This window comes from Chanodichthys erythropterus, chromosome 18 (genome assembly GCF_024489055.1).
Source record: "Chanodichthys erythropterus isolate Z2021 chromosome 18, ASM2448905v1, whole genome shotgun sequence".
Taxonomy (NCBI): domain Eukaryota; kingdom Metazoa; phylum Chordata; class Actinopteri; order Cypriniformes; family Xenocyprididae; genus Chanodichthys; species Chanodichthys erythropterus.
In genome coordinates, this window is record NC_090238.1 from 3,813,083 (window position 1) to 3,830,955 (window position 17,873).

The 17,873-nt window shown below is 39.1% G+C and overlaps 2 protein-coding genes across 6 annotated transcripts in view; both read right to left on the reverse strand.

Annotated features, from left to right (window-relative positions):
* LOC137007107 (NACHT, LRR and PYD domains-containing protein 12-like) overlaps positions 1-17,873 on the reverse strand; it is a 301,858-nt gene that overhangs the window by 237,092 nt on the left and 46,893 nt on the right. The gene's annotated exons all lie outside the window — the stretch shown is intronic.
* Positions 3,140-17,873, reverse strand: part of LOC137007090 (NACHT, LRR and PYD domains-containing protein 3-like) — a 59,650-nt gene continuing 44,916 nt past the window's right edge. Inside the window, exons 6-9 of the mRNA XM_067368388.1 lie at positions 4,281-4,454; positions 3,835-4,008; positions 3,297-3,470; positions 3,140-3,194 (exon numbers count right to left, since the gene is read on the reverse strand). Of these exons, the coding sequence (XP_067224489.1) occupies positions 3,140-3,194; positions 3,297-3,470; positions 3,835-4,008; positions 4,281-4,454 (577 nt within the window). The remainder of the gene's footprint in view (positions 3,195-3,296; positions 3,471-3,834; positions 4,009-4,280; positions 4,455-17,873) is intronic.

Consider the following 17,873-nt stretch of genomic DNA (forward strand, 5'->3'; position numbering starts at 1 on the left):
CACGCTTTTATAACTTCACGTCTTGATTATTGTAACTCCTTGCTTTATGGTCTACCCAAAAAAGTCATAAATCGCTTGCAGTTCATTCAGAATTCAGCTGCTAGGGTCCTCACTTTTACCAAAAAAAATCAGCTCACATCACCCCTGTCTTACAGCAACTACACTGGCTCCCTGTTAATTACCGTATCCAGTTTAAGATTCTTATTCTAGTTTTTAAGGCTCGTCATGGCTTAGCACCTTCCTACCTTTGCAAAATGATTATCCCCTATGTCCCTGCCCGTACTCTGAGATCGAGCACTGAAAACTTGCTTGCAGTACCCAAGTTCCGTCTATCTAGTGTGGGTGGTAGGGCTTTCAGCATATCAGCTCCTAAGCTCTGGAACAAGCTACCACAAAACCTTCGTGATATCTCCTCTCTTCAGACCTTTAAAACTGCCCTCAAAACACACTTATTCACTTTATGTTTTGTTAATTGATTGTCTGCCTCAACTTTCCAGCACTGTGCTTGTTTTTTGTAAGTCTAATGTTGATTAACCTTCTTTGTCTGTTCCATCTGGTTGATTGATACTGACTGTATACTTATATGTATTCATATTATATTGCAACTTTCTGTAAAGCGTCCTTGGGTTCCTGAAAGGCGCTAAATAAATAAAACATATTATTATTATTATTATTATTATAGATGACGAGGGAAGTGAGTGCAGGTGTGGAGAACAGGAGGATCATTGGAATTGGAGTTCAGGAGACAAGGGATCTGTAACAGTATGTACATGTTTGTATTTTTGAAGGAATAACGTTTATGCGTGGTTATTGAAAAAACAAAAAACTTAAGTCACTGAAATAAGGCCAAAAAAATATTATTATATATGTGTTCACAAGCCTTCTGGGTACTGAAGGTTGTAGACTAGAGTTTTTGCTTCAGAATTATGTAAAAATTATCCTTCCTACTCCTTCATATAAAACAATAGAGAGATTTAAATTTTCTAAAACATCTTTGGTCAAGAAACACAGTATGCGTGGAGGCATGAATCATCATGAATAATGGGTCATTTACACCTGAGAAGACAAAAGAATCGCATAAAGAGCTCTAATGACCTGCATAAATAATGAGCTCTTTCAGTCAGGTAGGCTGTGAAAAAACCCTTTGTGATCATATTTCAAAGCTTATCATGGTGTAAATCAAACATACAGAAAAAAACAGCAATACTGTGAAATATTATTACAATTTAAAATAATGAATAATATAATTAGAATAATAATTAGAATAATATATTCTTTAAAATATAATGCATTTCTGTGATGCAAAGTGTCTGAACAATTATGTTACCTCTATGGCATTTCATATAGGCTTTTAGCTTAAAAGCATGCACATTTGGAGAAATATTGATGGATTCTCATATGTTTGTCAATTTTCTATACAGAGGAATAATATTTATTCAGGATTTATTGTCATTACTATGAACGCTGGATACTGTGTTTTCAATTCATACTTGCAGCCGGAGGGCGCTCTGTGCACTTTTAGTCCACAAATGCCTGCTAAAGAAGAATAGGCAATCCAGGAACTAACCGAACTAACAGGCCAGAGATCGCTAACTATGGCTATTCAAAACACTTTTGAAGACAATAAATACACGATTGAGACGATGTATGCACGTATTGACTGAATTTGCGTCTGAATAGCGCTGGCTCCGTGGGCGTGGCCGCATTAGCGGATAATGAGCTGAATCACAGACTTCGGACATGGCTCTCTTCTCATACAGATTACATAAACAGAGAATATTTGTTTTCGATTTGACTTACACATTTTAAAACCTGACATTTCAATGTTTTTTTAGACATAAGTATTTTTTTTTTTGTGATTAGTATTCACTAAATTACAGTTCATTTTCTGCTATCATGCGCTCAACAACATGTCTGTGATCGGCTACAATGTTCATCTCTGCAACCTTTCATGCCACGATCTAAATATAATGCCATAGATCAAAATGTAATGCAACACGTTTCACGATTAGTTAACCTCGAGAGCTGTAATAGTAAAAACGTGCTAAAAGAGGGAGTAATACTAAGTCATTTCATATGCATAGATGTTAGCCAAACGCAGTGAGCGTTTACACTGAAGTCTCGCAGCAGACATGCCCCTTAAAACAGTGCGTTCAAAGCAAAGGGCTAAAATCAGGGTAGGAAAAATGCCTTTTATTTATAAATTATGACAGTTTTGGATGTAAAAAGCATACTAACATTATAAGTGCACCCCAGGAAACATTATAAAACAATGAACCAACGCAGTTCATGACTCCTTTAATAGTTTCAGAAAATGGAGCAAGGTTTCAGATATTGCATTTAGCAATTGAGAAAAACTGTAATATTGATATTTTACAAGGTATCGTATTGAAGTTAGAAATTCCAGTATCATGATCACTAATTCAAAAAGGTAAAACTTTGATATTTTCTGCACAGATCTATGATTTGATTGAATATATATCAGTACAGTAATTCATTAAATATCGCCAGCTAAAAAGTAACCAGTAACTAGTACTCTGAGGAGTTTTTGAGAAGAGTGCTTTGTACTTTTACTTCAGTACTTTTTGACACCAGTAATTTTACTTGTAATTGAGTATTCAGCAACGTAACAGTACTGGTATTTAAGAACAGATTTTCAGTACTGCCAGAAGGAAGCTAATTCAAACTGGACGCCATTAAGTGTAATTGTTCCCTTTTGTATGCAATGGTGTGATTCTTCAATAAATAAATAAATAAATAAAAGATTAATTTGACTGATAGCATTATTTATTTTTTCTATAGATATCTAAATATTTTGTTATTTTGAATTATTTTGATCATGATAATCATGTAAAAAAAAATTCAGGTGAACCACACAAAACTTTTTAGCAGCAGATACACATTTTGAATCAATGCTCATGCTTTTCCAAGGGTGATCTGTTTGCACAAGCATTACAAGATAAGTTGATTTACATGAAAATATTTGTTTGTTTTTTTAAACCCTCTTCAGGGTTTGTCTAACAGGTTTGTCTGTTGTCTGGTTTGTAGTTTGTTCGGTTTATTTAACTGTTAGTTTTAGTTTCTTTTGCAGGATAATAATATATTTAGATCTAAATTTTCTTTTTTTCAGGAAGACTCCTCACTCCTTCCTTCTACTGCCGGCAGGATCTGACGGTTCAAGCAGGAATCTGTCACTGAACCGCCAGATGGGGTTTACGCCAAAGGATATTTTTTTATGTACTATCTACATATTAATCCTTATTCACCTCGAGTCTTTATGATAGAGATGATCTTACCACAGTGTCTCCAGTTTACAGTGAGGATTCTCCAGTACAGCAGAAAACATATCCACTCCTGAGTCTCCTAGTTTATTCCAAGACAGATCCAGTTTTCTCAGGTGTGAGGGGTTTGATCTCAGAGCTGAAGCCAGAGCAGCACAACCTTCATCTGTGACAACACAATGATTTAATCTGTAGAGAACAATGACACACTCTTCACTCTCTCAGTAGCCCATATATATTTTAAAGATTACTAATAAAACATCTCTGTATGATATAATGTAGCTAATATTCATCTAATCATGTTCACACTAACAGTGTTATAGATGGAGACAGACAATATAATGTGAATTTAATGAGATTCCTCTTCAGTTATCACAAATTAACATTCTTCATTTTGCTTCTCTTTCTGTACCTTTTTTTCATCATCATGTTTATTGATAGTTTATTTGCTTCTGTACTCTTTATTATTTCATTAGTTTGGTTTTGGTCTCACTATTTAAAAATATGTCTCTCTGAGCACCAGATCATGTGACTATCAGAGAAATGATCTTACCTCAGATCCTCCAGTTTACAGTGAGGATTCTCCAGTACAGTCAAGAGCTGCTTCACTCCTGAGTATCCTAATTTATTCTCAGACAGATTCAATGTTCTCAGGTTTGAGGGGTTTGATCTCAGAGCTGAAGCCAGAGCAGCACAACCTTCATCTGTGACACCACAATCCCTCAACCTGTAGAGAACAATAACACACTCTTCACTCTCTCAGATCAGATCAACAGAGACTTCATTATTAAAAAGAACAATATTATTTTGTACCCTTTATTTAAACAGAGATGATATTAAATCAATGAATGGTAATCATGTTAACTCCCCTAACTCCCAATTTTTTGTTGTAATGAATGTAATAATAGTTTGATTCCTCTATTCCATTTAATGTTACTTTATGAATTATTGAAATTTCAAAGTTCACAGTGAGTTTCATTTGAGAATCACGTTTCTTACTCTAGCTTCTCCAGTTTACAGTGAGGATTCTCCAGTACAGCAGAAAACAGCTTCACTCCTGAGTATCCTAGTTTATTTTTAGACAGATCCAGTTGTCTCAGGTGTGACGGGTTTAAACTCAGAGCTGAAGCCAGAGCAGCACAACCTTTATCTGTGACACCACAACACATCAACCTGTAGAGAACAATGACACACTCTTCACTCTCTCAGATCAGATCAAAAGATTAATTATTAAAAAGAAACCAAAACAAAAGCACAAATCCCCATGTTTAATGTGAGTTTTACTATGTGTGTGTGTTTGAGTGAGAGGGAAAGCTAATATAAAAACTGATGTAACAAATTATGTTTACAAATTATCACATTAAATAATATGTAAAGATGATCACAGAAAAAACATGGATGTGATGGTCATTACGGATGAATTCTTGTTCTTCAGGTATCAAAGTCCTGACTGTGACAGTTTGTGTTTACAGTTTTCAATTATCTCAACTGCTTTACAGTTTGTTTGTTTTTTTCAATTTCTAACATCTAACTTTTGTCCAATCTTTATCACATTTTCAAAACTCTAAACACAATTAGCACAACATCTGTCTGTTGTGACCTTACCATTAACACAATTCATGTCATTTTCACACAAAATGCAATCAATTAAAACATTTCTAAAATGCTTAAATTTTCTTTTCATACAAGTTTACCCCATACCAAAATCATGGATCTTTCTGATCTTATTTGTAAACGCTTAAACACAGCATGACAGAAATAAAGACCGAAAGTTACAATCTTTAAATATAGTATAAAACAGCAGCTCACAATTATTGAAAAAATATATAAAACAAATACTGAAAAAAAATAATAAGCATTTTTAATTAGCAGATTACTGAAATATTGAGAAATAGCAGATTCTAATCTCAGTTGGAGGAATAGTCAGGTGTTGAAGCTCATTCATTACATGGACATACAGTAATATAGAAAACACAGACTCATTGTTCAGTGTGGATAAAGAACAACAATGAGGAGCAGAGAGAGAAAAAACAATGTCTGGGTGAGGGAGAGAAGTAGATGAAGGAGGAGAGGAGTAGATGAAGGAGGAGAGGAGAAGTTGGATCAGGACAATGGAGAAGAAGAGTTAGGGGAGAGGAGTAAGAATGTGTGCTGGATTGTGTGTCTCTATAGTTTTCCTCTTTTACACATGATGAACCTATGAAAGCTTATTTCTGCCATGAAAATAAAAAGGCAATTGTGACTTTTTATCTCACAATTCTTACTTATTTTCTCTCAATTCCTATAGTTTTTATATCACAATTCATAGAAAAAGACAGAGATAAAAAAGTCACAATTACTTTTTATACTTATTTATTCTGTGGCAGGGGAAAAAAAATCCACAGTAACTAAAGACCATGTATGTTTGATTTGTTGTTGATCAGGGGCAGCAATTTCATGTTTTATGCACTATAAGAGTATATGCACTATAAATAACTAAGGTTAGGTTTAGGGATGGGGTGGGTGTAGTCGTTAATAAAAAAAATGAGTTTTGCTTAATGGAAATAGGAGAAATGGTGTAAAAAGTCCACACATTGCATTTAAATGAACACACATTTTGATTGGTAACGACAATCATATGTCATTTCATGACGACAGAGGTAACACAACACTGTCATTATTTTTACGCCAGCTAGAGGGCGCATGACTTTAAAATGTAAATGTAGGTCGTAATAAGGTGCTTGAAAAATGACCTATAGGGTCTGTTTTTTTTGGAGGACAGTCTCCCAGAAAGAGATTTCAACCAAGGGGGCAACTGAAGTTCAGCATAGGGGACTCATTTGACCAGTGGCTGCCCTGAGCAATTGTTACTTTCTTCTTCTTTATTTCTACTGTACATTCTATAAAGACTCATTCACTTTTAGATAGTATGTTGGGATGTTTCTAAGAATGCACACATTCAACACAACCAAAAATGTAGAATGACTTACATGTAAGAACTCTACTGTTGCTGCAGTAAAAGGAAACTGAATTATAAAAACTATCCATTTAATATTTTCTGCAGGTAGAACTGAAACATGACAAGTAATTCATAATGCCATCAACTGTTAGTATTTTGACAGTCATTGTGCTTTGTTTGACTATATGTTCATGTTGGGTAGAAAACTAGTGGTAGTGTTTGAAAGAAAGACTTTAATCAGGTTTGCTGTGTTTTGATAGAGTTAGTGTGTGTAGAAAAAACATTTTTAGCATTTTGAAATGTAGAGTTTACCATTTTTTAAGGACAGAGTACGAGTACCGATACTTTTTTTCTAGTACTCGCCGATACCGATACCTATACATTTATTAATTTCTCTCTATCTCTCTCTCTTTTTTTTTTTTTTTTGGTGATGTTGCAGTTTTCCACACAACACAGTGAGACTATTGAAAGGGATAGTTCACCCAAAAATGAAAATTTGATGTTTATCTGCTTACCCCCAGGGCATCCAAGATGTAGGTGACTTTGTTTCTTCAGTAGAACCTCTAATACACCATGTCCAACTGCATTCAGCACTCGGTTAGTGAGGTCTGATCGCGCTCTGACAACGGAGGTGATTAGCTGCAGTTGTCAGAGCGCGATCAGACCTCACTAACCGAGTGCTGAACGCAGTTGGACATTGTGGTGTTTTAGAGGTAAAAAAATGATATAAATACTGTTCGGTTTCTCGCACAAACCGATCGTTTCGTGTCTTAGGACATCAATGTGTCATCACAAGCCATAGGGTTTAATTTGGATTTGTCTATGCAAGTTTTTTCAACTCTTATTGATAAAGTTCCCATTTACTCGCATTATTTGACTGACAGACGGCAACGGTTGCAGTTAAAAATCATCATTTGTGTTCTACTGAAGAAACAAAGTCACCTACATCTTGGATGCGCTGGGGGCAAGCAGATAAACATCAAATTTTCATTTTTGGGTGAACTATCCCTTTTTGTCAAATTATCAAATGTACTTGGTATGTTTTCAATTGACCCCAAAATGATAACCGTATAGTTAATAATCAGTGATGGGAATAACGGCATTATAAATAAACAGCGTTACTAACGGCAATACTTTTTTTAGTAATGAGTAATCAAACGAGTTACTTTTTCTCCCGTTACAACGCTGTTACCGTTACTGGCAAAAAAAAAAAAAAATGCTGCGTTACTCTAATTGAGCTCACTGAAGCGGTTTTCATCCGAGTAGGCTCTCTCTCAGCCATAGGACCTGCAAAGATTTTTCTCTGGTGTGTGCAGCGGTTAGTCATACACAAATATAGGCTAATTTTAAACTGATAATTATGAACGATGCTCTGTGTGTGTGTGAGCATGTGAACTGAGCGCGAACTCAAACCAGAATACGCTTTGTGACATGCTGGATCGAAAATGTGTGAAATAAGTTTTTCTAGTCGACTAGTTATTCATTTAAGCCATTAGTTGACTAATCACATTTATATTAATTTAATTTCTTAAATAGTGGAGAGAATAAACCATAATAATGAGCGTTTATGTAATATAGGCTATATAGCGCACACATAAAGCTTGCCACGAAGAAACGGAAAAGGTAATAATTATGAATTTGACCAAAACAGCAAGGAGACATTTTAATTGTTTATTAATAAAGTAATGTTTTCTGAATCAGTGTCGGCTGCGAAGATGAAGTTGACATTGCTGACTCTCATCATCTGCACATAGGACACGCCAACAGAGAGAATGCACATTTCATTCGGATTAGGCTACATAATCAGAGTAGCCTATTTCTTTTCGTTTTTAGATATTTCAAGCTTTCTATAGATATATTTCTCATGTCTGAATGTCTGAAATTTAACTGTCTCATGTGTGAGAGAGATAAATTTACTACTAATATGCTATGTGAAAATTGATTTACATTCTTGGCAAACTTGGCCAATTAATTTTTTTCTGCCAGTGGGTGCCCAGTGCCCACACTATATGATGTTTTATTAACAAAATTCGGGAGGAGCAATGTTCATAGATAGTTATAGATATATTTCTCATGTCTGTGAGGCAAGCAGCCTATACGCTGAGTTTTGGTTCATTTAGCCTATAAGTCACGCTCCAGTTCACGCGACAGTGATCGCGCCCGCGCCTGCCATGATTATATTGTCTGCTATATTTGCTTCTTATTTTTTAAATCCAGGCAATTGGTTGATGAAACATTGATTAAGATAATTTTTTTACAAAACAAAATTCACTTTAAGGAAAGGCTTTCTACAAAACAAAACTTAATGAAGTGGTCAAAATCATGTCTGACCCACTCCATGCCTCCCGATATATTGATCATCTTATGATGCATCTTACTCATGCTGTTCACTTTTCATAATCAAGTAAATTAATTTAAAACAATACATAGGACTATTTAAACATAAATATGAAACTACATTTTCTTTAACTCCCTGAGGTCTGAAAACGCGCCGGCGCGTTTTGCAGGATTTTTTTCACATTGCAGCAAAACAGACTTAAAATACTCTGTCATTTCTTGTCATAGAGACATAAGTAATATATCAATTGAAACTATAGAATATCTTCTTTTATTTGTGTACCTTTCCTTCTTTATATGAATTTGTGGCCTAAAGGTGTACAGAGAGCGCCCTCCGGCTGCAAGTATGAATTAAAAACACCATTCCTGAAATGTCCTCTTCTTCTTTAGAATAATTTGTGGACTAAATGTGCACAGAGAGCGCCCTCCGGCTGCAAGTATGAATTGAAAACACAGTATCCAGCACTCATATTGATGACAATAAATATTACTTCTCAGTAAAAAAAAATTGACATAAATATATTAGAATCCATCAATATTTCTCCAAATGTGCATGCTTTTAAGCTAAAAGCCTATATGAAATGCCACAGAGATAACATAATTGTTCAGACACTTTGCATCACAGAAATACATTATATTTTAAAGAATATAATAGAATACCATTATTTTAAATTGTAATAATATTTCACAGTATTGCTGTTTATGATGAGCTGAGACATTATTACAGAGGGTTTTTTTCACAGCCTACCTGACTGAAAGGCCTCATTAATATGCAAGTCATTTCAGGTCATTATTATGTGATTCTTTTGTCTTCTCAGGTGTAAATGGCCCATTATTCATGATCATTCACGCCTCCACGCATACTGTGTTTCTTGACAAAAAGTGTCTTACAAAAACTAAATCAATATATTGTTTTATATGAAGGAGTAGGCAGCATAATTTTTACATAATTCTGAAGCAAAAACTCTAGTCTACAACCTCCAATACCCAAAAGTCTTGTGAACACAGATTTAATATACTTTTTTTGGCCTTATTTCAGTGACTCAATTTTTTTGTTTTTTCAATAACCACGCATAAACATTATTCCTTCAAAAATACAAACATGTACATACATGTTCCTCACATATTATTGTAGCCTAGTTTGTGCTGAATACAGTGTAATGACACTTTTGTCATTTATATGTTTATGAACAACTGAAAAAAGCACAAATGTCAGGGCAGGCCAAAACTTCCCCAAGCCCCAAATCAGCCTCAGACTCCAGAGGGTTAATGGTTACCAACTGTGTAACATCTGTTTACACATTTATCACTATTGTATAATGTAACAGGGACAGTATGTAAGGGAAAGTATACATAAGAATATGCAAGAGAAGGGGAAAATAAAGAGGTGTAAGTGTAAAGGTGGTGGTGTGGGTAGAGGAAGGGGTGTAATTGAGAAGGAAGAGTGGAACAGATAGAGGGAGATCATATGAGGAGAAGAGGATTATTTTTTTTTTATTATTATTTTTTTTTTTACAATTGCTAACAAGCGTTTACCAATACTTAAAGTATTTTTTCTAAACTCAGCACAGCAACACCTATACCACAGAATTGGCCAAACTGTTAATTTTCTGCCCAAAACCATATTTTGTTAAATAAACACAAACTCTAAATTTCATAATGCTAAAAACCTTTTTCTACATATACTAACTCTATCAAAACACAGCAAACCTGATTCAAAATCGAGTCGTTCTGTCAAAACACTAGTTTTCTATCCAACATGAACATAGAGACCTGGTTTCACAGACAGGGCTTAGCCTTAGCCAGGATTAAACCTTAGTTCAATTAGGATATTTAAGTAGCTTTTATAAATGTCCACCAGAAAAAAAAACATTACTGGTGTGCATCTTGAGACAAAACAATGGCACTGACTTATTTTAAAATATGTCAATGTGAGCTGCTTTCAGTTAAACTAGCTCAAAACATGCATTTTAGTCTAGGACTAGCTTAAGCCTTGTCTGTGAAACCACCGGGGATAGTCAAAGCACAATGACTGTCAAAATACTAACAGTTGATAGCATTATGAAAACTGCATTACTTGTGATGTTTCAGTTCTACCTGCAGAAAATATGAAATCCATTGTTTTTATAATTCATTTTTCTTTTACTACAGTAACAGTAGAGTTCTTAAATGTAAGCCATTCTACTGTAATGGTTTGGTGTTGCAGAGACGAAGCGTTCACGGACTTCCAAAAGCAAACAGGTTTTATTGGTACAATGGAGAAGAACAACATCCAAACACGGGTTAAACATACACAAGAACAGACAAGGAGTGAAGGGAGTGAGTCCATATAAATAGGGAGTGCTGACGAGGGAGTCCAGGTGATGATGGTCTGTGATGATGGGGAGATGACGAGGGAAGTGAGTGCAGGTGTGGAGAACAGGAGGATTGTGGGAAATGGAGTCCGGGAGACACGGGATATGTAACAGTACCTCCCCCTCCCGGTAGGCACGTCCTCGCGCCGTAGATGTAACACCGGGGAGGGCGGGTGGGTGTCCTGGAGACCTCACGCCGGTGCAGGGGCCGGTGCAGGGGCTGCCATTGTGGTTCAGGGGCCGTGGGCTGCCATGGCGGGTCAGGGGCCGTGGGCTGCCATGGCGGGTCAGAGGTCGTGGGTGGCCACGGTGCTCGAGGCCCACCCACATGTGTGACGCCCACATGTATCCCATCCACGGGTACTTGGCCCCCCCAAAAAAAATACTTGGGCAGGTTAAGGAGGGTCTTCAGGAGGAATGGCGTGGGTTTGTGGGCAGAGTAGGCTCTTGGCAGGCTAAGGCTGTAGATTCGGCGGCGGAGACTGTAGATGCAGGCTCGACGGCGGAGATTGGAGATGCAGGCTCGGCGGCGGAGAGTGAAGATGCAGGCTCGGCGGCGGAGACTGGAGATGCAGGCTCGGCGGTGGCGGCTGGAGCGGCTGGCTCGGCGGCGGCGGTTGGAGCGGCTGGCTCGGCGGCGGCGGCTGGAGCAGAGGGCTCGGCGGCGGCTGGAGCAGAGGGCTTGGCGGCAGCGGCGGCTGAAGCAGAGGGCTCGGTGGCGGCTGGAGCAGAGGGCTCGGTGGCTGGGACAGGAGATACTGGCTCGGCAGCTGAGACCGGAGATACTGGCTCGGCAGCTGAGACCGGAGATACTGGCTCGGCGGCAGACACTGGAGAAACTTGGAGAGGGGTCCAGTCCATCCCCTCATAGACAATTAAAATCCCTACAGGAACAGGAGTGGGTTCGGCCAAGATTGGAGAGAACTCGGCGGGGACTGAAGAGAGCTCAGCGGTCCTTCTCTTCCTCCTCCTCCGCCTTCTAGACCCAGCGGAGGTGTGTGAGCCCAGGGTGACACAGGAAGGAAATTCACTGGAGGGGTATGAGGAGGAAGACGGAGCTTGACAGACTGGCCAGGCTGACCGTGTTTCCGGAAGGACTGGACGAGAGGAACACTTAAAATCCTGAACCTCTTGGACAACGAATTTGGAGCCGTTTAAATACAAAATTAAATTTATAGTATCAGTTAAGGAAACATAATCGTCAGGTTCACAAAAGCGGATTGTGTCCTCGTCCAGTCCATCCAAAAGCAGGGCGATCAAATGAGCATCCGACCAATCTGTCAAATAAGCGAGCTCTACGAACTCCTCCACATACCTCTCCAGTGAACACCCAACCTGGAAGAGTCCAACAAGCCGTTCAGCCGCAGATGTTGGTGTGAGAGGTGGTGAAGGAGTAGGAGCCACCGCATGGAGAAAAAGACCCATAGTGCTTGAATGGAAGTCCAGTGGTATTGGTCTGTTCTTCTGTAATGGTTTGGTGTTGCAGAGACGAAGCGTTCACTGACTTCCAAAAGCAAACAGGTTTTATTGGTACAATGGAGAAGAACAACATCCAAACACAGGTTAAACATACACAAGAACAGACAAGGAGTGAAGGGAGTGAGTCCATATAAATAGGGAGTGCTGACGAGGGAGTCCAGGTGATGATGGTCTGTGATGATGGGGAGATGACGAGGGAAGTGAGTGCAGGTGTGGAGAACAGGAGGATTGTGGGAAATGGAGTCCGGGAGACACGGGATATGTAACATCTACATTTTTGGTTGAGTGTTGAATGAGAGCATTCTTGGAAACATCCCAACATACTATCTAAAAGTGAATGAGTCTTTACTTTATAGAATGTACAGTAGAAATAAAGAAGAAGAAAGTAACAGTTGGTCAAATGAGTCCCCTATGCTGAACTTCAGTTGCCTCCTTGGTTGAAATCTCTTTCTGGGGATGGGTGTGTGGTGTTGATGTTGCTCCCATAGAGGGTGGGATGGTGTCCCCTTAGTTAGTGCCCTTCAAAAGACTATAGAACAATACAAGACATGTCACTTGTATTGCTTTGAATGGGAGAAAGTGCAATGCGCAATATGGTGGATTAAGTCCTGCCTTCTAAATAAGAGCCAATCACCGATTGGTAAAGTCATTGCATCTAGGGTGACCATCCGTCCCGCATTTTGTGGGACAGTCCCGAAATTGGAAGCTTTGTCCCGCATCCTGCAAGATGTAAGTAGTGTCCCGCATTTCAGTTATGTCTGTATTATTATTTTTTTTCATCCCTGAAATTACAATACCACAGTAAGAAATATAAAAACAGTGACTGCCATTTAAAAATCTATTTGTGCAGCCGTCATGTTCTAGCTATTAAAATAACCAATGCAATGGTACAGAGAGGTTTTTCCGCTGATGACAGGGGAGTGAGTGCACCGCAATCACACGCTCCACATGTGGAATGTCATCATAATCCTTGGCGGCCCCACCACCGACGGTAGTGAGAGTGGAGGAGGCAGAAGATCGGTTTCTGGCAGTAAAAGGTGTCTTCCACGTCTTCTGAACCTCCTCATGCACCTACAGGAAGAAAGGCACTGGGGCGGGACGCGGCTGAACCACGACCCGCACCCAGAAACCAATCATCCAAGTGTGAGCGCTCGGGACACGGTGGAGGGTTCCACTCGAGCCCGATCCCAGCAGCGGCCTGGGCAAGCATGGCCGTCAACTCCAAAGTCCAAAAGCCCACTCCCTGATGCAGCCATTGAAATCTGATCCTCATCCGGAGCACAAAAGTGACACAGGGAACCTCCATAGATGGTCCTGCGGCAACAGCCGGTAACTCAACAGCACATGGCGCACTAGAAGAGTGGGAGGTTCGTGGGGGTGGGCCCAACGAAGAAGCTCCCACTGTGACCCTCAGATCTCCCAGAGTGCCAACCAGACCAGCAGCTTGTGAAGCTGCGGGTGACTGGGTAGCAGAAGAGGGGACTCGTACCTCCATGTTAAAGAAGTTGCAAGTCGCGATTGCAACGCCAACATGGATATGCCCTCGCAGTGAGGCGTCTGACTGTTTCTATAGAAACCGGAGCTTCTAACGGCCGCTGCAGTGATGCAATTAGGGTGACCATCTGGCTATTGATCTGTTGCAGGAAAAGAAATGTGATTTTGTGGGACACTGCGGGACACGTGTGAGAGAGATAAATTTATTACTAATATGCTATGTGAAAATTGATTTACATTCTTGGCAAACTTGGCCAATTATTTTTTTTTCTGCCGGTGGGTGCCCAGTGCCCACACTATATGATGTTTTATTAACAAAATTCGGGAGGAGCAATGTTCAAATAATCTGTCTAATCATCACGTCATCTCAACCAGCTGTTAGCAATCAGTAATCAACATATCTACCCTATCAGCATGAGTGACAGCATATATATAGACACAGTCGACTCACCCATATTCCTAGACAGTTTTACAGCATCCCTCCACCACCCCGTCTCCTCACACTTGCCTGGTTACTTTCCTAACCAGAACACGGGGGGAGAACTCTGGGTTCGGGCCAAAATACCGAGCTCGGAGCCCCCTCCTCGGACAGCACGGCAAATGCGCATACTACTAAGCTAGTGTTAATTTCGTCACCTATTTTTAACTCTCTGGAGTCCGTTAACGCGCCGGCGCGTTTTGCAGGATTTTTGTTCACATTGCAGCAAAACAGACTTAAAATACTCCGTCATTTCTTGTCATAGAGACACAAGTAATATATCAATTGAAACTATAGAATATCTTCTTTTATTTGTGTACACTCAGAGTAAAAACACAATGTTGTGCTTTTTGTAAAATAAAGAAAACTAACATGAAGCGTGATCTCTCGTCTGCCTCTGAACGAAGTCCAATCTGATAGTTCTCAGAAAATGAACTGTAACTTATGAATACTAATGACAAAAAAAATTACACTTATGTCTAAAGAAACGTTGAAATGTCAGGTTTTAAATCGTGCAAGTCAAATCGAAAACAAACATTCTGTGTTTATGTAATCTGTATGAAAAGAGAGTCATGTCAGAAGTCTGTGATTCAGCTCATTATCCGCTAATGCGGCCACGCCCACAGAGCCAGCGCTATTCAGAGGCAAATTCAGAGGCAATACTTGTATGCATTGTCTCAATCGTGTATTTATTGTCCTGAAAAGTGTTTATCTGGATGTTAAAGCCATGGTTAGCGATCTCTAGAAGACATGCCGTTAGTTCCTGGTTCCTTTTCTTCTTTATATGAATTTGTGGCCTGAAGGTGTACAGAGAGCGCCCTCCGGCTGCAAGTATGAATTGAAAACACCATTCCTGAAATGTCCTCTTCTTCTTTAGAATAATTTGTGGACTAAAGGTGTACAGAGCGCCCTCCGGCTGCAAGTATGAATTGAAAACACAGAATCCAGCACTCAGTGATGACAATACTGAATAAATATTACTCCTCTGTATAGAAAATTGACATAAACATATAAGAATCCATCAATATTTCTCCAAATGTGCATGCTTTTAAGCTAAAAGCCTATATGAAATGCCATAGAGGTAGCATAATTCTTCAGATACTTTGCATCACAGAAATACATGATATTTTAAATAATATAATAGAATACCATTATTTTAAATTGAGCTGAGACATGATTACAAAGGGTTTTTTCACAGCCTACCTGACTGAAAGGCCTCATTAATATGCAAGTCATTTCAGGTCATTATTATGTGATTCTTTTGTCTTCTCAGGTGTAAATGACCCATTATTCATGATGATTCACGCCTCCACGCATACTGTGTTTCTTGACAAAAAGTGTCTTACAAAAACTAAATCAATATATTGTTTTATATGAAGGAGTATAAAAAAGGATATATGACCGCACACTCAACTTGCGAATAATTTATTAGCCAACGTTTCGGCAGAAGCCTTTGTCAAGGTATAAACCTATTGACAAAGGCTTCTGCCGAAACGTTGGCTAATAAATTATTCGCAAGTTGAGTGTGCGGTCATATATCCTTTTTTATACACATTTGAATTCATCTCTTTTGACTGGCACCTCAGACGGTAGTGCGTTTGTTTTCTTTTTTCTTTATATGAAGGAGTAGGCAGCATAATTTTTACATAATTCTGAAGCAAAAACTCTAGTCTACAACCTCTAATACCCAGAAGTCTTGTCAATACAGATTTAATATACTTTTTTTGGCTTTATTTCAGTGACTTAAGTTTTTTGTTTTTTCAATAACCATGCATAAACATTATTCCTTCAAAAACACAAACATGTACATACATGTTCCTCACATATTATGGTAGCCTAGTTTGTGCTGAATACAGTGTAATGACACTTGTGTCATTAATGTTTATGAACAACTGAAAAAAGCACAAATGTCAGGGCATGTCAAAACTTCTCCAGGCCCCAAATCAGCCTCAAACCTGGAGTCTGAGGCTGATTTGGGGCCTGGAGAAGTTTTGACATGTCCTGACATTTGTGCTTTTTTCAGGGTTAATTTAGTCTTAGTCTTGTGCCAAATGTCCTTGTTAGTTTTAGTCATATTTAGTCATTCACATATCTTTTTTTGTTTGTCAAGTTTTAGTCGACTAAACGTCTCGTCATTTTAGTCTAGTTTTAGTCAAAAGAAAGCTCAAGGTATCTTAGTCAAGTTTTAGTCGACTAAAAGTCTTTTAATTTTAGTCTAGTTTTAGTCAAAAAATTGTAGTCTTTTTTTAAAATAACACATTATTACTGAGATTATTACTGATAAACATTTCAGTAAAAAAAGTGTTTCACATATCTCAAACATTGGTTAAATGTCATAATTACCTGACAAAATACAATTGTTGAATAATTTTTGTTGAATGCAAATGTTAAATGTGTCTGGTTTTCAATTTCTGATTTAGGAGACACATTCATAAATGATTAACCTGTTCTGAGGAGTATTTTATTTTAACCAACACAATTCAAAAGCTGGGGCCCAACAGACTCCGACTGACAACTTAAGTTACAAAGGTTTTTAGTCGACATAGATGGCCTCTCCTCTTTCCTGGCTGGTTGCTTGACCACATCTAGAAGATATTGTATGAATAAATAGAAAGAGGCCTCATTAAATGCAATAATATCAGGAACATACGTGTTATAGTGGAAATAAATAACTTAATGAAAAGCCTAAGATCAAAACTGTAGGTGTAATATATATATATTGTGACAAGTCTCCCGAGCTCTCATCAGCGTCGCCCTGGAAACAAACAAGGATCACCTGTCAGCACTCAGCACGGGCCGGACCGTCACAGCTGCAGGAGATCAACGCACCCCATAAAACGCCACACAGTGAAACACCAGGTTGAGCTTTACACTCCATGCAGCGAAGCGCTAACGTCTCTCTCTCTCTCTTATCCAGACAGCAGCTGGTGACGGCCCGGAAGCACTGCACTCTTGACACTGCCACATGCTACACGGGACCCACACGAGACGGAAGCACCGCGCACCTGCACCTCTACATTACGGCTCTGCACTGTTTTGTCACAATAAAAACCCACCCTCCGGGGGTTTTTCATCAATTATTTGTTGTGTGATTCTTCGCCCCGTGACACTGGTGGAGAATGCGGGCATTGCAGTGAAGAATCACACACAAATTCAACGTTTCTCAAGATTTTTTTTTGTTGTTTTTCTCTGTTTTCTCACACAGTCGGCGAACCCCGGAAAAAAAGGCGGCGCTCCTCCCCCGCATGGAAGACCTGCTCAAGGGCCTGACAGAAGTGAGCGTACGACAACAACAACTCACCGAACACTTGGCAGCCCGCCAGGCGAAATTTGAAGAGGAACTCGCCGCTCTCCGCCTCAGCCCCGCTCAGCATGTTCCGCTGCCTGACCCCCGCGTCCGCGCCACACAGTTGCTCCCGAAATTAACCAACCATGACGATGTAGAGTTATTTCTGCAGATGTTCGAGACCACGGCGGCTCGGGAAAATTGGCGAAAACGCGAGTGGGCACAA